General features: G+C 42.1%; 1 protein-coding gene across 11 annotated transcripts in view; it reads left to right on the top strand.

The window, feature by feature from the left end:
- LOC122540004 (supervillin-like) overlaps positions 1 to 22,317 on the top strand; it is a 231,843-nt gene that overhangs the window by 151,171 nt on the left and 58,355 nt on the right. For all 11 annotated transcript variants that reach the window (XM_043675276.1, XM_043675277.1, XM_043675281.1 and 8 more), the window contains 7 exons: positions 4,864 to 4,959; positions 7,572 to 7,658; positions 9,586 to 9,763; positions 13,775 to 13,947; positions 16,550 to 16,705; positions 19,164 to 19,300; positions 20,703 to 20,850. In XM_043675276.1, the coding sequence (XP_043531211.1) occupies positions 4,864 to 4,959; positions 7,572 to 7,658; positions 9,586 to 9,763; positions 13,775 to 13,947; positions 16,550 to 16,705; positions 19,164 to 19,300; positions 20,703 to 20,850 (975 nt within the window). The remainder of the gene's footprint in view (positions 1 to 4,863; positions 4,960 to 7,571; positions 7,659 to 9,585; positions 9,764 to 13,774; positions 13,948 to 16,549; positions 16,706 to 19,163; positions 19,301 to 20,702; positions 20,851 to 22,317) is intronic.

The raw sequence follows: 22,317 nt of genomic DNA, 5'->3' as shown, positions 1-22,317 counted from the left end.
TTTCTAGTTAATTAATTGACAATAAGTTTCATCCATTCTGAGAAAGGATATATAAAGGCAGATTCTCTTTTTAAATTCCTTTTCATTAATTCATAGGTATTTTCAATCAACCTCTTCAGACTTTGTTATGGCACACCTTGGGAGTAGGTGGGACTTGAACCCAAGCCTTCTGACACATGACCCTTTCCATTCATTCATAACATTGGATAAACCTTCCTGCTTTAGTGACAGTTTGTTACTCTTTGATGCATAATGGGGAGTGGTCACAAAGTGACATTTTCAGTTTTCAGATATGTGTCTGTGTTACAGTGATTAAATGCAATCCTGTTAAGTATTTTTATGATAGATCAGCCAGTTCAAACAGCACATTGGAATTGAAGGGCAAGTGATTAAACAATGGCTACACTAGCAGTCATGAATCAGAGACTCTGGAAGCGGAGGTGGATTGGTTTGAGGGTGAACAAGGCTGGAGTTCTAATTAAGGGAATTCCAATCCCAATTCAGCCTCTTAAACAGCTGCTGGAAATCAGACAAGCAGGACTGTTGACCTTTCCTTTCAGAATGAGGCTTGCTCGATACATTGCATTATACATTGCATAATGTGTGGGTTAGAGAGATTACTTTGGAGCTGCATATTTCCGGATGTATGCACACTCGTTCGAAATGGGACTGATCTTGTAGCAGCAGGCCCGTGAAATCTGAGACTTGCGCAGGTACAGGAAGTAGATCAGACGGCTGGAATCTGCAGGAGCACTGCTCATGCACAAACCTGACCAAGTCAGAGAAGTCCTCAAATGGCCACCGTCTGGAAATTAGTTGGCACCAGTTTTGCATAGGCTGCCATAAACCAGTCAATGTTTGCAGTGAGTGTATTAAAGTGGCATTAGGCCTCCTTACTTAAATATGCAATTGGTGTTAAGCCTGTTTGATACACAGCTTCTGGAAACCTCCTTTACCTGCCTTAAATAATATGGTAAGTGGCACAGTGCCCACCAAGTTCAACAAATTGGCATCTGTTCATGCCTGTGAATTTCAGTGCTGCATCTACAAGTTCTGCCTCTTGAGTTGCAAACAATGAATTTTTGAACTATATTGAAAACTGAACAACTGTCAAATGAGTCAGTTAACCTGGCATGTGATGTAGTTTGATGGAAACACAATCCCTTTGAGCGACAGTTGCAAACATAGTTTGAAAAACTTGACCGATTGCAGGACTGATACCTGTTACCATGCCGACTAGATATCCTAACCTAATCTAGTCCCATTTGCCAGCATATGGTCTGTAGCCCTCTCAACCCTGCCTATTCATGCACCCATCCAGATGCCTTTTAAATGTTGTAATTGTACCAGCCTCTACCATTTCGTCTGGCAATTCATTCCATACACGCACCACCCTCTGCGTGAAAAATGTGCCCCTTGTGTTCCTTTTATGTGTTTCCCCTCTCACTCTAAATACATGCTCTCTAGTTCTGGACTTCCCCCAACCCAGGGAAAAGACCTTATTTATTTATCCTATCCATGCCCTTCATGATTTTATAAACCGCTATAACGTCATCCCTCAGCCTCCAATGCTCCACGGAAAGCAGCCCCATCCTATTCAGTCCCTCTGAAAGCTCAAATCCTCCAACCCTGGTAACATCCTTGTAAGTCTTTTCTGAACCCTTTCAAGTGTTTACATTTCATCAAAATGGTGGTTAACAGAAACATGAACAAACACATTTTCATTGCAAAGGGAATTAATAGGACAGGTGACCAAAAGATTGGCCAAAGAACAACGTAAGAATATAAGAACTAGGAGCAGGAGTAGGCCATCTGGTCCACCAAACCTGCTCCTCCATTCAATAAGATCGTTGCTGATCTTTTTTTGTCGCCTCAGCTCCACTAACCCACCTGCTCACCATAACCCTTAATTTCTTTACTGTTCAAAAAGCTGCCTATCTTTGCCTTAAAAACATTCAATGAGCTAGCTTCAGTTTCTTCACTGGGCAGGGAATTGCACAGATTCACAACCTCTTGGGTGAAGAAGTTCCTCCTCAACTCAGTCCTAAGGCTGCTCCCCTTTACTTTGAGGCTATATCCCTGAGTTCTAGTTTCACCCAGCAGTGGAAACAACCTCCATCTTATCTATTCCCTTCATAATTTTATATGTTACTATGATATGCTCCCCCCCTTCTAAATTCCAATGAATATAGTCCCAATCTACTCGATCTCTTCTCATAAGCCAACCCTCTCAACTCCGATATCAAACTAATGAACCTCCTCTGCACCCTCTCCAGTGCCAGGACATCCTTATAAATTCTGTGTCCTATGATCCTGCCCCACTAGCTACCTGATGAAGGGGCAGTGCTCTGAAAGCTTGTACTTCCAAATAAACCTGTTGGACTATTATTTGGTGGCCTCCTCATTCCTGAAGAAGGGCTTATGCCCGAAACGTCGATTCTCCTGCTCCTTGGATGCTGCCTGACCTGCTGCGCTTTTCCAGCAACACATTTTTCGACTATTATTTGGTGTTGTGTGATTTTTAACTTTCTCAAGTAAGGAGGCCAAAACTGCACACAGTACTCCAGGTGTGGCCTCACCAGCACCCAAAACTGCTGCAGCACAACCTCCCTGTGTTTTTTTAAACTCCATCCCTCTAGCAAAGAAAGGCAATATTCTATTTGCCTTCTTAATTACCTGCAAACCAAATTTCTGTGATTCATGCACAAGGATGCCCAGGTCTCTCTGTGTAGCAGAATGCTGCAATTTTGCACCAATTAAATATGGTGGTTTTAATACCCTGTAGCTAAGGAACGGACATAAATCCATTCCAGTTTCCAATCTTCAAACACCATGACCTGCTACATGTGTGTAAATAATCATGTTGGCGTAGACTGTGATACCCCCTACTGACCACTGACTGACATTGGACCAAGTTTGCTGTTGGCATGTGTTATCAGATCAAAACACGTGTTCACTGGAACCCTATGTACTGATGCCAGTTATGACAATAGTGGACAAGCAAAGATATTTGTAGGAGCTGACTTAATAAACCATGATCATTTAAAATATATCTTACACTGGAGATTGAAAGTGAGAAATTAAGTAGGATGACTCCAGGATTAAATTGAAATACAAGTGCGTCTTTACCATACAAATTTTAACAAAACATACTGACTGTAGTATGTATATTGAACAAGTAAGATAATTTTAAACGATATAAGCTTCTAAATTAACCCCCGCTTTCCATCTATTTTTACTGTGGCCTCATTCAGATAAATTTTCACATATATTTGTATACTGGAATGCCATTTCTTTTATATCTGGGTATCGCTGAACAGGTCACAGCTCAAGTTGAAAGTATATCGCTTTAAATCATCTGGTCCCACTGGAGGCGTCACTGACAATCACACGCCACAACATGGCTGGCAGATGTAGGCACTCCCTTTCTGTCTGCTCCACAACTGGACTTCTCTTTACAGAGTTGGGTTCTATCCATTTCTCTGCAGGTCACACTTTCTCTCTCTAAACATATAGAACTGAGTTAACAAACACAGAGAAAGCTGGAGAAGCTCAGCAGGTCGGACAGCATTTGCGGAGAGATAAACAGAATTAAAATGTTGAGGTCTTCATCTGAATGCAGCGGATTAGATATCTGCAGCCTGAGGATCATCTTTCTTCTCATACCAAACCGAGAAGCTTTTGTCCAGAATGAAGTTCCATCCTCAGCAATTATTTCCACAGCAACCGCTGGGCTTTCTTACTTCTCCATGTCTCTCGCTTAGGTCAAGAGTCCAAACTGATTTGGAAACACACAGCAGTAATAAACCAAATTCAAACATGTTTTCATCTCAAAATGAAACCAAAACTCAACATTATCGATCTTTAATATTTCCCACTGTAGAGACGACTATAACAAGTGACAATCATCGAACGGTACAGCATTGAAGAAGATTATTTAGCAGCTCTTTGAAAGACCCATCTGATTTGGTTGCTTTTCTGTTCTTCTTGCATTTCCCTACACGGGATATCTCTGAATTCCCATTATCAGTATATTTAGGAGGAGGGGAGCAAATTTGGAGCAAACTAAATCCAAAGGCAAATATTTCTTCAGGAACTTGTTTTGAACAAAAAAGCTTTTTTTTAAAATTTTGTGGTCAGACCTCACCACGTACAACTAAATAAACAGCCCCCTTGCATTAACAGTACCTGAATTGCATGAAACAAAATTGAATTTAGTGCAGAATAAAGCTACCTGATAAATGATGTTGAGAGAGCTGGGATATTTTCCATTGCAAGATGAATTTACATCAATTAATCCAAGCCTGGCCTAGAGATCTCAATTAGTCCTTGTTTAGGTGATTCGATCGAGGCCAAGTTCAGACTTGGAATGAAATGGAATTGTCAATTCTGTGAGAAATCTGAATTTGGAATCAACACCCGAATTGGAACAGATCCAGATCTGCAATGGTATTGCTGACAGAAAGTGCAGGATTGAATCTGGAGGGATGGGTTTTGGGAAACGGACAGCGAGACAGAACGTGAGAGAAAGGCCCTGTGGGGGATTTAAATAGTGATCAAGAATGGGAACGCTGGCCGATTACTTCACACTGTTCCTGGCTCAGGAGAGCCCTGACTATTTATACAAGTCCAGATTACCCCTGTTGCCAAAGTCAATAAACTGTAGATTGAATTTTAATTCATCCAGTCTGTATTCCTCAGGCAAAATTGGGTTATTAGTCAGGGAGGACAAGTTTCACTTCTACAGTCCGGTGTTAAAGTGGCTCTGATGCTTATCGTTTTAAGCTGGCACATCACAATGTTATTCTCATGCTGCATTTTAAATTTTATTATTATTCTAAATACCATTTTCATAAATTGCAGGGCTAGTGCCTACGATGACTGAAAATAATGATGACACAGCTATTCCTTTCAAGAAAGTTGCCACAGCAACAAACACGCCAATCAAACCTCTGGAAGGTGAGCAAAGCTTTTTAATAGAGGCATATGTTTGAACAAAGTCAATGGTTTGATCAGTTTGAGAAACAAATTGTTTTTTATTGTGGATTTAACATACATGCACCAAGCTTGTTGAATCACTCACTTGTGTAAACATCATGTTCCCTGGGGAAATGCATGTTTGAGATGAGCGGGATTGCTGAAAGCACAAGTAAAGGGTTTTGCAAAGCCATTATAAGGTAAAATAGCTCACGATAGTGCTTTCGTTTCTTATTAGCAACCAGGTCAACTTTAGCATGAATGCCGTTATTATCTTCAAACTGGTTGCTTGTTAGTATTATGGGCTCTCAGAACCCACAGCACAAGGAACATCATCACCCATGCCCATGGGACTCAAGCACCCTGCTGGATGGCAATGCACCATTCAGAGCTGGAACATTAAGCTCCCTTTATTGGGACTGTCTGGAGTGGCATTAAAACAGTATACACTCATGGCTACATTTTCATGAGTGAGGCAGGTAGTTTTAGTCAGATCCTGTCTCCTTTTCTGACATACATATAAACTAATCTATTGCTGAGACTGGCTTAATTCTTCTCCACACTAGAATTCAATGTACTCTTCTTTCTGTCTATCTTTGTGTCTGCATTTGGACCTCACTCGCCAGCTCTTCTGTTTGTTGCTCTCCTGCGTCTCTAGATCTTCTTTATATCCAACAGCCATATGGCTCTTGCTGTTCACTCCATCCTGTTGATAATAATTCTAGATCAGGCATTATCAGGTTATAGAGTCATACAGTCATATAGCACGGAAACAGATTCTTCAGTTCATGCCGAACATGATCCCAATCTACACTAGTCCCACTTGCCTGCTCCTGGCCCATATCCCTTCAAAACTTCCTTATTCATGCATCCATCCAAATGGCTTTTAAACATTGTAATTGTACCCGGATCTACCACTTTCTCAGGAAGTTCACTCCATACACGAACCACCCACTTTTTAAAATCTCTCTCCTCTCACCTTAAAAATGTGTCCCCAGTCTTGAAATTCCCCATCTAATGGAAAAGATAACTATTGTTAACTCTATCTATGCCTCTGATTATCTTATAAACATCTATCAGGTCACCTCTCAACCTCCTATGCTACAGTGAAACAAGTCCCAGCCTATCCAGCCTTTCTTTATAACTCAAACCTTCCATACCTGGCACATGTTGGTAAATCTCTTCTGAATCCTCTCCAGCTTAATAATATCCTTCCTATAACTGGGTGACCAGAACTGGATGCAGTATTCCAGAAGAGGCCTCACCAGTGTCCTGTACATCATGTCCCAACTCCTATTCTCAAAGGACTGTAACTGGGCAAGAAGGCAAGGGTGGCAAACGCCTTTGTAACTATCCTGTTTACATGTGATGCAAGCTTTAAAGGATTATGTACCTGTCTCTGCTCTATAACACGATCCAAAGCCCTACCATTAATTGTGTAAGCCCTACCCTGGTTTGTTCTCCAAAATGCAATACCTTGCATTTATCCAGATGAACACCATCATGTTCATCACTATTTATTATTATCTTAAAAACATTTCAATTGATTTTAGGTTGGCACGGTGGTTCGGTGGTTAGCACTGCTGACTCATAGTGTCAGAGTCCCGGGTTCGATTCCAGCCTCGGCGACTGTCTGTTTGAAGTTTGTACATTCTACTTGTGTCTGTGTTGGTTTCCTCTGATTTGCTCCCACGTTCCGAAGATGTGCAGGCCAGGTGAATTGGCCATGCTAAATTGCCCATAGTGTTCAAGGATGTATAGGTTAGGTGGATTAGGGAGGGGAAATGTAGGGTAATAGGGCTCTTCGGAGGGTCGGTGTGGACTTGTTGGGCCAAATGGCCTGTTTCACTCTGTAGGAGAAAGTAAGAACTGCAGATGCTGGTGATCAGAGTCGAGTGTGTGTTGCTGGGAAAGTACAGCAGATCAGGCAGCATCCGAGGAGCAGGAGAATCGGCGTTTCAGTGTTTCACAGTGTAGGGATTCTCTGGTTTGATCACTTTACAATTGAAGCAAAGTCTTATAAATCATTTTTAAACATTCTTAAAAATCAATTAGTGATTTCTTAGGCATTTCAAAGAGTTTTCAAATTTCCTTTCCTGTATTGCTTCTGGGTCAAGGATTACTGCAAGAGAAAGACATGAACAATTAAGAAAGAATTACTCAGGTACCAATCTATCAGATACCAATCTTGGCTTTTACAGGTCTATCGATTGTAAGAAGAAGGGAAGTCCAAGAAAGATTAGGATTCACAGAGCTTTATTGTTTCAATTCTCTTGATCAGGGCTTACTGATAAATGAATTACTTACATTAATTAATTAATTTGAGGACAAGCAGAGTTACATGATAAAATTACTTAATAATTTAAATATTCTATTTTTATACAAACAATGAAAGCTCTCCCACTGCAAACAATATCTTTGTGAAAATCTTCAGGTTCCCATTAAGTGACAATCAGTCACTGAGGTCCACAATAGCACACTTGAATTAATGTACAGCTTTGCTTTGTTGGAATATTCTGGAAATGGAGCCATGCTAATAATTCCTCTTACTGAATATCACTTTGGTGTTCCAAACCTTCTTTTCTTTCCCATAGAAATTACAAGTCGGCCTGATGTACCCCTAGAGAGTGATGCTACGTTGGATAACCTGGAGACCTTTCTCAATAAGCTGCATGCTAAAGGTAAACCTGCTATCCCCGATCTCACTTGAGCTATTATTGTGTTTGTAGCCCCTCAGGGAAGCCAAATATCTAATGACAAATTAGCCATTAATGGCAACCATTTGTACTGAACTCTGGGACCTGCAATACTTTCCACACCGTGGTGTAATATTACAGCACACACTCTTACTGTTCAGGGGTAGTGTTTTAGGTGCTTCTGTCTCAAATCATTACCTGGGGCTCAAGCAATAACACAGAACTCTCTATTCTCATTAACATGGTGGAAGAACTCTTGGCTGAGACCCAGTCGTTTATTGGAATGCCTGGTAAAGCAATCCTTGCTTGGGTTTATATATGAACGTTTTGTTAATTCAGAGGTGTGTTGCTGTTTTTTCAAACAGCATCAATGAATGTGTCCAACCTGTTTTATCCAAAGACTCTGCTGTAATCACAGCTTATCTAATTATCAGCAATCATCAGCTTGCTGGAACTAATATGTTGCTTAGGATATAATGGAAATCTGTGTAAGTACAAGAATTTCTTCACTCCCTTCTCATTCTGAATCCCATTCAAACCATGTTGAAGTGTATGGGTGAAGAAAGTTGAATTGCTAGCTTTATTTCTTTATAAAATCTATACCCAATTGCACCTATTTTCACTCTACCCCTGTATTTCAGATTCTTCTCCAACATAAACAAAATAACTTTTCTGTTCTCCTAAGTGAAGTGCAACCCTATTCCTCAAAGTTTGGGAGAAGATTTGTAGCTCGGGTGCTCGTTGTTGTGGTTCTGTTCGCCGAGCTGGGAATTTGTGTTGCAGACGTTTCGTCCCCTGTCTAGGTGACATCCTCAGTGCTTGGGAGCCTCCTGTGAAGCGCTTCTGTGATCTTTCCTCCGGCATTTATAGTGGTTTGAATCTGCCACTTCCAGTTGTCAGTTCCAGCTGTCCGTGGCAGTGGTCGGTATATTGGGTCCAGGTCAATGTGCTTATTGATTGTTCCTGTTCCTGTTCCTGTTCCTGTTCCTGTTCTATTCAGTGCAATGGAGATTTTATTAATGATCTACACAGATTTAATGGATCAATGTTTGCTCGAACATCCTACTGTTAAAAGTTTCACCTGATGGACAAAGCAAGCTCTCTCCTGGAAGCTTGTGAATGTACAAAGATTAAAGGGGTTCCGAAGAAGTAGAAATGAAAGGACTGGAGAAATGCAAGTTGCATTGATGTCGCATCTTTAACATAATAAACTCTCCAACAACATTGCCCCCAAAGGATTTGGTATCAACAAAAAAGAGCAGAGATAAAGATGGATGATCAACATTTTGAGTTGAAGGATCCAACTAAAAGAGGTGAATGATGCAGACAGGCAAGAGTGGTTTAAGGAGAGCACTTGGCAGTTGAGGGCCTGGATAGCTGGAGGCATAGTTAGCAATGACAAGGAAATAGCAGATGGGGATGTGCAAAAGACCAGAATTGGAGGAGTGCAAGAAATTGCAGTGGAATTTACGGCAGAATAGATCGAGAGAGATGAGGCCATAAAAGGATTTGGAACGTAGCAGTGTCGTGTTAAAATGGTGATCAAGTTTGATTATGTTAGGTTCCTCATTAAACTTCACAAACACAATTAGGCCACCGATATCACATTCAAATAACCAATCCTCAGTGAAACCCAAATTTTAAATACATCAAACTTCGCAGTGCAGAATCTGCTAAGGTGTAGGCCTCAACCAGCAGTCTTCAAGATTCAGCAGATGGTTTTGAGACTTTGGATAGGGCAAAAGACTCACCCTTTCTCACTTGCCTTCACTTAATGAGCTGATTGGCAGACCATCCAATCGCACGATTGAGGCAGTAAACCACACTTCATCCCTCTCTTAGTTGATTTGTTGGAAAATTATGTCTTAGGTTTTGGTTTGGTGAAGCTAACTGTATGCAATCTTTATCGCAGGCACACGTAACGTGGAGACAACAATCACAGTAATGGAGCAAACAGTGAAGGAAGTGATGAGACCAGATGATGATGACACCTTTGATAAATTTTACAAGCACACTCCCACTGTTCTGACATCCAGTGTGGTGAAAATCGAGGAGAATTTTGATGCTATTTTTGAAGCCAACACTCCAAAGTAAGAGTTAAACTGTTACACTCGAAGGGATTTGCTTTGAAGTATAGAGGAGTGTTAGCCTTTGTTTGAATTGAATTCCTAAATGCACACATGTGATCAAGTCTGAGGGAACATAATACAGAGAAGAAAGGATGTGACAGAAACAGTAACAGCAGGAGATGGTACATCAGGAGTGCAAATTCAGGCCAGGATTAGGTGAATTCAGGACTGAAGTTAGGAATTGTTTCCTCGTGATATATGAAATGGGCTTCCAGATAAATATTTGACATGGTGGCTCAGTGGTTAGCCCTGCTGCCTCACAGCACCAGCTACCCAGATTTGAATCTACCCTCCGGTAATCATGTGGAGTTTACACATTCTCTCTGTGTCTGCAAGGGTTTCCTCTGCATGCTCCAGTTCTCTCCCACAGTCCAAAGATATGCAGGATAGGCAGATTGCCTGTGCTAAATTGTTCTGTAGTGTCCAGGGATGTGTAGGTTAAGTGGATCAGCAATGGGAAATGAGGACTTATGGGGGTTGAGTCTGGGTAGGATGCTCTTCAGAAGGTTGGCATGGACTCAGTGGGCCAGATGGCCTGCTTCCACAACTGTAGGGATTCTATGAAATGTGTGGAAGCTCAAGACTTTTTAAAAAATAGTTGCATTCTGTGACTGATGTGGGATCTTCCTGACGGGGCTTTCATCATCCATTTTATTTATAAATTCATGGGATGATGGTAAGATTGACCAGGCCAGCATTTGTTGTCCACCTCTAATTCAACTGTGAACTGAATTGCTTACTAGGGTCATGAAGAGACAATCCACATTACTGTGGCTCAGTCAGGAGTCACATGTAAGCTAGAATAGGTAAAAGATAACAGATTACCTTCCCTAAAGAGTATTAGTGATCCAGATGGGTTTTCAATGACAGCTTCATAGTTTTCATCACTGTTCTTAATTCCAGACTGTATTAATGAAGCCACTAGTTGCCATGGTGGGATTTGAATCCATATTAATGTAGGCCTTTGGATTATAAAGCCATATACAGAAAGAGACTCTAACCTACTTGTGTGTATAAATTGTTATACAACTGAAATAAACTCAGTGAGGCAGATGATCTATTTCATGCTTTTGACATTTTCCTGTGCTCTTATGAACGAGGATAATGTGTAGTCATAGCTCTTTACTTTTTCAGTCATGTCCTGTGAACCACAGTGAGCTGCTAAAGTCATCACCAAAGACCCAGTTTTAGGAAGGAGAGCTTGGGCTTTGTTTCGTGATATAGATACCAGGCTCCTTGACAAGAGCTGAGGAAGATTAGTCCGAAAGTTGAGATGGGAGAGACTCTGTTGAAAAGAGAGAGAGAGAGAAATTGACTCATACTATAGAACCAGTGAAGTGCTCTTGTGATACAGTGCTAGTGCCCCTATCTCTGATCCAGGAGACAAAGGTTCAAATCCCATCCACTCCAGAGGTGTGTCATAACATCTCCAAACAGGCTGATTAGGGAAGTTTCTATAGAATCTATGAAAGCACAATTTAAAGGCCAGGCCAATGACTTCACTATGTGGTAAGTTGATCGTTATTAAGCCTATCCATTCTTTCAAGTTTAGGGTTTCTCCATTATATCTCTGTGTTTGTATGTCATGTATGGACATTGCATAGTCTGGCATTAACTTTTTTTGAAAAAGCAAAGAATTACTGAAATCCAAAATAAATATAGAAATTGCTGGAGAAGCTCAGCAGGTCTGGCAGCATCTGTAGATTCCTGAAGAAGGGCTTATGCCCGAAACATCGATTCTCCTGTTCCCTGGATGCTGCCTGACCTGCTGCGCTTTTCCAGCAACACATTTTCAGCTCTGATCTCCAGCATCTGCAGACCTCACTTTCTCCTTTGTAGATAGAAAGCAAAGTTAATGTTTTGGGTTCTTCATTTCTGAAGAAGGGTCGTTAGTCCCGAAATATTAACCTTGTTTCTCTCTCCACAGATGTTGCCAGACCTACTGAGATTCACCAGCAATTCCTGTTTTTTTTAAAATAGATTTTGATGGAAACTCTGGAACGTATGATTCCATTTGAGCAGTCTGTTTTCAGAACTCTGTTTATAGTCATTCTGTAACAGGCAATTAAGCACATGAACTGAGAACATGTGCAACAATAATTTTTTGTTTGAGAAAAACAAAGACTGGTCATCTGTTGTAGGCAGCTCTTTTATCATGTGAGCCATGAGTATCACCTTTATGTCAGAGGGCTGTGAGTTCACTAAACCCTGAACAATAAAATCAAGCTGATACTCTACTGCAGTGCCAAGGGAGTGCTGTATTATCATGTGTACAACATTTCAGATGAGTCATTAAACCTATTCTCCATTTCCCCTCTCAAGTAGAACACAGGATAGAGAAAGGTACAGCACAGTACAGGCCATTCGGTTCTCGATGTTGTGCCAACCTTTTATCCTACTCTCTAAGATCAAACCAACCTACATACCTTTCACTGTACCACCTTCCATGTGCCTGTCCAAGAGTCACTTAAATATCCTGAATGTATTAGATTAGATTAGATTACATTACATTACATTACAGTGTGGAAACAGGCCCTTCAGCCCAACAAGTCCACACCACCCCGCCGAAGCGTAACCCACCCATACCCCTACATTTACCCCTTACCTAACACTACGGCACGGGGAGAACGTGCAAACTCCACACAGTCAGTCGCCTGAGGGAGTTGAACCCGGCTCTCTGGCGTTGTGAGGCCGCAGTGCTAACCACTGTGCCACTGCTGGCAGTGCATTCCACACACCCACCACTCTCTGTAAAGAACCGACCTTCATCATCTCCCCTTAACCTTCCTCCAATCACCTTAAAATGATGCCCCTTCATGCCCTTGGGAAAAAGTCTCTCGCTATTCACTCTATCTATGCCTCTCATCATCTTGTACACCTCCGTCAAGTCACCTCTCGTCATTCTTCGTCCAGTGAGAAAAGCCCTAGCTCCCTCAACCTGACTTCATAAGACCTGCCCTCCAGTCCAGGCAGCATCCTGGTAAATCTCCTCTGCACCCTCTCTGAAGCATCTACATCATTCCTATAATGAGGCAACCAGAACTGAACACAATATTCCCAGTGTAGTCTAACCATCGGCTCTATAGAGCTGCAGCATAACCCCACAGCTCTTAAACTCAATCCCCCCGCTAATGAAAGCCAACACACCATTTGCCTGCTTAACAGCTCTATCAACTTGGGTGGCAACTTTGAGGGATCTATGGACATAGACTCCAAGATCCCACTGTACCTTCACAGTGCCAAGAATTCTGCCTTTAACTCTATATTCTGCATTCAAATTTGACCTTCCAGAGTGAATCAGAGTTAACGCCATCTGCCACTTATCAGCCAGTCAATGTCCCATTACAACCTACAACAGCCCTACACACTATCGGCCACTCCACCAACCTTCGTGTCATCAGCAAACTAGTAAGTTCCCTTCAGGGCCCCAGCCAATATTTATCCCTAATCAACATTTCAAAACAGTGTATCTGGTTCATTAGGAAGTTGCTGTTTGTGAGATTTTGCTGTGGACTGCTGCATTTCCTGCAATACAACAGTTACTGCTCCTCTAAAAATACTTACATTTAAAGCACTTTGAAACAGCCTGTGAAATGTGGTGATACTTGCAAATCTTTTATTTACATTACATTGAGCAGGCGATGGGGCTGATAATAGAATCCAATTCAAGGAGATGAAAGCACCATTTAATTGAGTCGATATGTTGTTGCATCGCCAACATGTTGGTTTGATGGCGTAAAGTAGAAAATGCAAAAAGAATGTAATAGTCCCCTCAGGCTAGTAAAGAGAATGAAATCATTACTCAGTTGACACTGAACACAGTATTTAGATTAGAATGGTGCTGGAGAAGCACAGTAATTCAGGCAGCATCCAAGGAGCAGGAAAATCGATGTTTCATCAGGAATGAGCACTGAACCCAGTGCACAGTTCTTCTTGGCGTTTGAATTAACATTCTGTTTCAACTTCTTGCAGATTGACCTCTGAGGTGGCAGAGCATAGGCGAGCTGTAAGACCGGTGCGTAAGACGCAATGTTCCCGCAATCCTCTGAGGGCACTAGCAGCTCGGGAAGACATCCGTCAGGAATACACAGAACAACGTTTGAATGTGGCTACTGTGGAGGTCAGGAGGATCCAGACTGAGAGAAGTAGGTCGGAAAGAAATCCCCCTCCAATTTACCCTCACTATTGTGAGCAGTGCCTACGATCCACTTGTCCATTCGCAATGTGAACTCGGGAAGTAATCTCACTCAGGTTTAAAAAACTTGATTTGGTTTTTGTAAAAAAGTTTGTTCTCCTGCACTCAGAAAGACCTGGTTTCTTTTCCTTGTTGGAATACCTGAGAATAGTTAATGTGTATCTGATCTGTTGGAAGTCTGTTGACTTTCAATTATTAAGACAGCTCTAAAACCATGACTCAAGTGGCATTCAATGAGTGTGCTCTATGTTCTCTTTCTGTCTTGTCCTCCGACAGCCTGATGGATGAGAAGTGACCAGATCTAGCCATCCGACTTATCACAAACTCACATATTTTCAAGTATTTTTAATAATTCTCCTTCCAAATAATAAGGAGTCTTAGTTGGAGTTAATGTCTCTCACCTCTCTTTGCAGCACAAATTCCATTCCGTCTTGAGATACTGGAACTTGCAAAACAAGTGGACATTCTGACCTGTTCACCTTTTTGTCAAGTAAAACAAAAACAGTAATTGCTGGAAACGCTCAACAGGCCTGGAAGCATCTGTGGAGAACAATCAAGAGTTAACGCTTTGGGTCCAGTGGCCGTTCCAGTGACCCCAGTGAAGGTTCAGTGGACCCAAAACGTTAACACTGATTACTCTCCTCAGATTAGGCGGCATGGTGGTTTAGTGGTTAGCACTGCTGCCTCACAGCACCAGGGGCCTGGGTTTGAATCCAGCCTTGGGTGACTGTCTGTGTGGAATTTGCACATTCTCCCTGTGCCTGCATGGGTTTCCTCTGGGTGCTCTGGTTTCCCCCCACAGTCCAAAGATGTGCAGGTTAGGTGAATTGGCCATGCTAAATTGCCTGCAGTGTTCAGGGATGCGTAGGTTAGGTACATTAGTCAGGGATAAATGTAGAGTAATGGGGAACGGATTTGGGTGGGTTACTCTTCAGAGGGGTTTGGTGTGAATTTGTTGGGGTGAAGGGCCTGTTTCCACACCAAAGGGATTCTATGCTGAGCTTTTCCAGCAATTTCTGTTTTTGTTTTTGATTTTCAGCAACCTCAGTTCTTTCAGTTTTTATTTAGGTTAAAGTGGAGATCCAATCAGCTACTTTGAGGTTCAGAATACCACTGGAGGCACAGTTTCAATTCCTGCTCTGTCTGGGGTTGACTTGAGACCTACTTCTACACACTGTCCCTGAGATAGGAAGGCAATGGAAAACTACCATGGACCAAAACTGCAAAGGAAGATAACTGAGGATAAAGCATAGGCTGGACATCAGCCAAGTACCTACCTACTTTTAGGCAGAGTACTTGTGGGATGGGATAAATTGAAGTAATCTCCATTGTTTCTACTACAGTACTTTACGTTGATAAATTAAACAAAATTAAATGCAGACAGCCCATAGGGGCCACTGTAATGAAAATCAATCTCCAAGGAAACAGGCAGAAGTTATTGGGGAGATACTGGTCTTAGTAGTATTGTTGCTCGGCTTTTAGTCCAGAGATCCAGCTAAGGGTCTGGGGTCCTGGGTTCAAATCCCACTATCATAGATGGTGAAATTGGAATTAAGAGTCCATGAAACTGTTGTTCACTATTAAGGGAAAACATTTCTAGTTCATTAATTTCTGCTAAGGGAGGAAACTGCGATCTGAATCTGATTTGGCCAGATGTGACTCCAGACCCACAACAATGTGGTTGACTCTTAACTGCCCTCTCGCCAGTTTGAGATGGGCAATAAATACTGGCTATCCATTGATGCTCATTCCCATGAATAAAACAAAAGTTAAATTAAAATGTCATTTTGCAAAGAATTAATGCACCGCAGCCACTGTGATACCCACTTGCCCAGTTGTTTCTATACCACTAAAAATAACGATGTCTCTATGTGTTTCAATACTTTAACATGGGAATCAGGATTTGAAGAAGCTGATGTCATCTAACCCTTTGATGATTACAGATTTATAATATTCTCCTTGCTATGTGCTAACTCCAATATAAGACTCTACTTTATGAGTCAATCTATATATAACCAGCTCCAGCTTGGGTCATCTCCAACACTACATAAATCCATGTGCTGGGTTCTCAATAGCACACTGCACTCTTTGCATCCTTTTCATATTGGACTGCACTAGCTTCATTACCTGTAGTTAGGACACTGCAACTTGTGTAGAACTTTCTGTAACACTCTGTAGCTGGTGAGTACATTTAAAAAAAAACTGAAAGGCCTTGCATTTATATAGCACCTCCGTTGACCACTGAACGTTTCAAAGCACTTTATAGTCAATTTGTATTTTCAAATTGTCATGACTGTTGAAACATAGGAAGCAAAGCTGTCACTTTGCTCTTGCAAATTCACGCAAGCAACAATGTGATAATGACCAGATTATCTGTTTTTGTGGTATCGAGTCATAGAGTTGTTCTCAATTAGGATTTGAACTGACACTGTCAATTCAAAACATTACAGCATCCTAACCTGTTTTAGCTTTCTCCAGTGTGTAAAGCAGATACGTTTTATTCTACCTTGGGTTTATTTGACCATCTCAGGAACGTTTTTGTATATTGACAGTGGCGAAACACTCCAACTACGCAGACGTGAGCTTGGCGGGGCTAGCAAGCAAAGAGAACTTCAAAAACATCAATCTTCGGAATGTGAAGACAACAGAGCAGATGTCGAGTAACAGTACAAATCCTTTCAACAAAGTGATGCTACTGCAAGTTAAAGGTAAGTGCCGGCCAGCTTGTCATAACCTGGAAGGCCTTGCAAAACTATGGAGTCCATGCATTGAGTTAGCAATGGGTCCTCTGTGAACCCCCAGATCAAATGCAATCACTGTTTTCACATGAACATGTGGCTTCAACTGGCACTGTTCCTTTCTCTTTGTTATTTTCTGAAAACACTCAACATTTATTAAGGGGGCATTTTCTTTTTCTTAGTTCACAAGATGTAGCAATTGTTGGCTAGGCCATCGTACTTTCCCAGAGGGCAGTTAAAGGTCAACCATATTTCTGTCGGTCTGGAGTTGCACATAGGTAGGCCAGGCCACAAAAGTATGGCAGATTTGCTTCCATTAGTGAACCAAATGTATTTTTACAACAGTTGATGATGGCTACATAGTTGTCATTGGGCAAGCTCTCTATTCCAGATTTTTAAATAATTCAAATTTCACTGTGTACCGTGGTGAGATTTAAACCCATATCCCCAGAACATTGGCCTGTGGGTCAGGTTGGCTAGTCCATCAACTTTACCACCACACCACCCACACCGCTCCCCTCCCGATGTTGGCTCATGGATCTAAGGCAAATGGCATGTGAGAGCCAAATTCTCAAGCTCTTAATTAGAATCTTGTTGATCTGTGGATCTGTTGGGAATCTCACCTCCCGGTTGGAGACCCATTTGAAGACCCGCATTGCTTCCCTTGGGGAAAACCTGCTGAATTGTCAGAGAATCGGGCAGTGGCTAGGTCAGCAAAGGGTATTCCCTGGAATTAGGACCTACAGCAGAAACCCTACCCACTGAGGAAGTCACGGTCCTCTTTTGATTGGTGGTGACACTGGGGATACAATGGCTGCTGCAGGATAGACACTGACTGGAGGCGCAGGATTACAGAGCGAAAACGAAAGCAACCGGAGTGATTTGCCAAAAGCCCAATCTTTTCAAGTTCAAAGTTGTAGATGAAGCATGTTCTTTCCTGCGTTTTTGTACCTCAAAAAGTTGTTTCACTCAGTAACAGAATGTGGTCACATCTCTGGTGTCAAACACAGAGTCATGTCATACCAGCTCTTAGACCACACCTTCTAAACACATGACCTCTGCCATCTAGAAGGACAAGGACAACAGGTACCTGGGTGTAGTGATTGTAACAAGGTCAGCCAGGTAGGTCTCATAGAATATGAGTACCATCATTGGAACTTTTAATCAGGTCCAATCAGGGAGTCCTGGCTGACAGTTAAGAACAAGAGTGTCAGGCATCCTGTTCACTCTGAGAGTGGGCTCTTAGCAAGCCGGATCAGTGTCAAGGACTGTCCACGTGTAAATAAAGGATGACTTGGTGATGGGATACCAGCCTCTGTGGAGTTATTTCAGTGCGAACGCCACCTCCTGCAAGTTCCCCTCCAATCCACTCATCATCCTGATGTGGAAATATACTGCTGTTCCTTCACTGTCCCTGGGTCAAAAGCCTGGAATTCCCTCCCTAATGGCATTGTAAAACTACTGACAGCACATGGATTGCAATGGTTTAAGAAGGCAGCTCAGCACCAAGCTCTCAAGGGCAACTAGGGAAAGGCAATAAATGCTGGCCCAGCCAGCAACGCCCATGTCCCATGAATGAATAAAAGAAAGCTGTCTTGACACAATCTCTTCTTTCTATCCAACAGGGTGATGGGGAATTATCACACAAGAGTCTACAACCTGTGCTCACCAATGGGATCATTTGGATGTTCGCTATAGCATTAAATGGGTCTTAATGAATTGACTGCCCTTTCCTTTTAAAGCCAATGTCATTTATAACACCTTGGCTGCCACTTGACTTGAGGTGATTTATAGCAGGCTCCAATGCCAACCGGCTTTCCCACCACTCCAAGCCTGTCTGATGTGCAGCTCAGCCATTACAAGGAAAGGCTGTATAGGCTGGGACCTTTTTCACTGTAGCATAGGAGGTTGAGGGGTGACCTTATAGAGGTTTATAAAATCATGAAGGGCACAGATAAGGTGAATTGCAAAGGTTTATTTTCCCAAGGGTGGGTGCGTTCAAAACCAGAGGGCATATTTGTAAGGTGAGAGGAGAAAGATTTAAAAGGAACCTGCGGGGCAACTTTTTCACACAAAGGATGGTTCGTATGTGGAATGAACTGCCAGATAAAATGGCAGATGAAAGTACAGTTATAATATTTAAAAGACATTTGAATAGGTGCGTGATTAGGAAAGGCTTAGAAAGATATGGGCCAAATACAGACATGTGGGACTAGCTTAGTTTGGGAAACCTGATCGGTATGGACTAGCTGGACCAAAGGGTCTGTTTCTGTGTTATATGACTCCATGACTTTATAACTGGGGTATCTGCCTTTGTTGTGCTGCCTGTCCAGTTGCTTTGTGGCACATAGTTATGCGTTGACAAACGCTAACCTGTTAATGTGTGTGGCTCAGGAGCAGATGTGCAGGTAACTCTGCCCTTTTTCAGGTCGCAGGCATGTCCAGGTGCGACTGGTGCAACCCAGTGCCAGCTCGCTCAACAGTGGCGACTGTTTCCTATTGGTCACTGCAAAGCACTGCTTTCTATGGATTGGAGAATTCGCAAATGTCATAGAACGCTCCAAGGTAGGGCCATTAAATCTGACTACATACGTTAGAAATATTAATCAAAGGAAGTTTTCGTTTAGAACTAATCTCCTGGTTCCAAACATTCGCCCTAAGGACATCCAGGCTCACCTTATCACTGACACTCGAATTACTACAACTCTTCAGTGATAAATGAGCAGAATATCGCAGAACGGCTCTGGCCGAAGACAAAGACTGGCCAATCTCCACTAAAAAATAAATAAAATTTAAAAAAAAGTAAAAGGGGGGTGCCAGTCCGTTAAATCCAAGATCAGTAATGAAACCGAACTGATACATTACATCTTATTTCGAGCCTCATGTAACACGAATACAAGCTGGACCATGGCCCATGGTAATGCTAGAGAGTACACACTGTCGATGATCGACGTAAAGGCTCAGCGAGGGCACTCATGTGAGTGTTTCATAATAGCAGTTGTACTTGAACAAGACCATTCATTGTAACATTGCAGCTAGTTGCTTATTTCCACTATTGCACAGACTAGGCTCAAATTTCCTTATTTTTAGCAGACAAGCAGTGATCTAACTACGGTGTTTCTACAATTACAGTATTTGAGAGTGTCGATGTCATTAAAACCAACCTATTTGCTCTGGGGGGATGTCCATATTAAAGAAGCCTGACCTTAAAATTTGAACTTGGCCATTCCTAGACAAAATTAGGGTCCATTTCTTCATGTATAATCTACTGGAAATTCAGAATTTGATAAGAACCTTAAGAGGAGATGAATTACCTATTGGCCAGAATTGTCAGCAGGATGGGAAGTCTGTCCACAGGTTTTCCCTCCACAGATTGAAGACACTAGAATCCTAACTCTTTGGCAAATTCACGGATTCCATGTCATCAGCATTGCCTTGGGGCTAGGGTTTTAAATTAAGTAAGTGTGATGTTGACAGAAAGAGCAAATGAGTTGCAAGGCTTAATTTAGACTAGGCAAACGTGAGGACTGCAGATGCTGGAGATTAGAGTCAAGAGTGTGGAAAAGCACAACAGGTCAGGCAGCATCCAAGGAGCAGGAAAATCAACGTTTCAGACAAAAGCCCTTCATCAGGAATTTAGATTAGCTTGGCCCCATTTACATCTTGCACTTCAGTCATCTCCTCAATGCCTTTCTCTACAAGAGATCCTCAGCTCTTTGGCCAACAGTGAAATCACAGTCAGTAAAGCAGGGTCATATGTCAGATATTCAGTTTATTCCATTACTCGAGGTATCTCTGAACCTGTGTGTCATTCTGTACTGACACTCAGATACCACTTAGTGTGATTCGTGGGCTCAGATCAGAATAATTGCTGCTTTTTGTTTATCCAGTTCATTTGTTTGGGATGTAATGTTAACCATGATTCCCCAATAAATAACCAATAACCGTGTCTCCTTACTATTTTTAGGCATCAGAGTTGGCTAGTTTCATCCAGACAAAGCATGAATTGGGCTGCCGAGCACCATATGTCACCAATATCGAAGAAGGCATTAATAGTCAAAGCAAAAGGGTCAAGGAATTCTGGGATCTACTGGGTGGCGAGGCTGAATACCAAGGTAAGAAGTTCAAGTGAACATGGATAATCGCTGGGCTTACAGATCACTAAGTTCCAGCTAATATACCCTCAAGAGTTGATGGAAGGGCTGAGAAAAGAGACATGCTGTCACCATTTTGCATTATTCAGTATCCAGGATGGAATCACAATACCAAAACTGAAAGGGAACAACAATTGATTTTACATGGAAAGAGGATGCTGATTGGTTGGCAATTATGGGCTCTGACTGGTAGAGATGTTGCCTTGCCATGGAGAATGCCACAAGACACTTTCATGTTGCAGCTGTACAAACTCTGGTGCGGCCACATTTGGAGTATTGCGTACAGTTCTGGTCACTGCATTATAGAAAGGATCTGGAAGCTTTGGACAGGGTTCAAAGGAGATTTACTAGGATGTTGCCTGGTATGGAGGGAAGGCTAAGGGACTTCATTTTCATTAGAGAGAAGAAGGTTGAGAGGTGACTTAATTGAGATATATAAGATAATCAGAGGGTTAGATAGGTTGGACAGTGAGAGCCTTTTTCCTTGGATGGTGATGGCCAGCACAAGGGATTATAGTTTTAAATTGAGGGGTGATAGCTATAGGACAGATATCAGAGGTAGTTTCTTTACTCAGAGAGTAGTAGGGGTGTGGAATGCACTGCCTGCAACAGTAGTAGACTCGTCAACTTTAAGGACATTTAAATGGTTATTAGACAGACATATGGACGAGAATAGAACAGTGTAGGTTAGAAAGGCTTCAGATTGGTTTCACAGGTCGGCGCAACATCGAGGGCCGAAGGGCCTGTACTGCGCTGTGATGTTCTCTGTTCTATGTTAAGGAAAAAGTTAAGTGCCAAGCTTTTGTTTAAATTCAAACTGGGTAAGTCAACTCTGCTTGGTCAAGGCATTTCCGTAAGGAATTTAGTAAGGATTGGCTGACTCCCCAAGGATCTGTTTGTGAGAAACAAAGCTCACACACACTTCAATAATTGCAGTCCGAGACCAAAGTCTGAATCAGTAGTGTCCTTTATTTTTACACTTGCAAGTGGGTGTGGTGTCCAGTGCCTATAAGGCAGAGGACATACACACCAAAGTCAATTCATACACAATATTTATATAATTTGGATTCTTTTGTTTTACATTGCTCCTCCCCTGTTTACATCCTCCACTTCCCTAAGACTGGCCCCATTACCCCTGTTTATCTCTTGCCTTATCCGGCCTTGTCTGTGACAAAATGCTTATTTCTGACCACACAAGGCCATTTGACCTCATCCCGCTGCAGGTCATTGTTAGGCATATTCTTTCTTCATCAGTATCTACTCTCTCCATCTGGGCCTCTCCCAAGGCCACTCTGATCCCTATGACCTCTTTAATTGGGGTTTGTTCCTGTGTCTCTGTAAAAGTGGGAAACAGATGTTTATACCTACTGTTTGTACAGGCGTATCTAGCTTAACTTCATCCCCTCACAACATCTTATCTATTTGCCC

The sequence above is a fragment of the Chiloscyllium plagiosum genome, chromosome 33 (genome assembly GCF_004010195.1).
Source record: "Chiloscyllium plagiosum isolate BGI_BamShark_2017 chromosome 33, ASM401019v2, whole genome shotgun sequence".
Classification (NCBI taxonomy): Eukaryota; Metazoa; Chordata; class Chondrichthyes; order Orectolobiformes; family Hemiscylliidae; genus Chiloscyllium; species Chiloscyllium plagiosum.
This window is presented reverse-complemented; position numbering and strand designations above follow the sequence as displayed.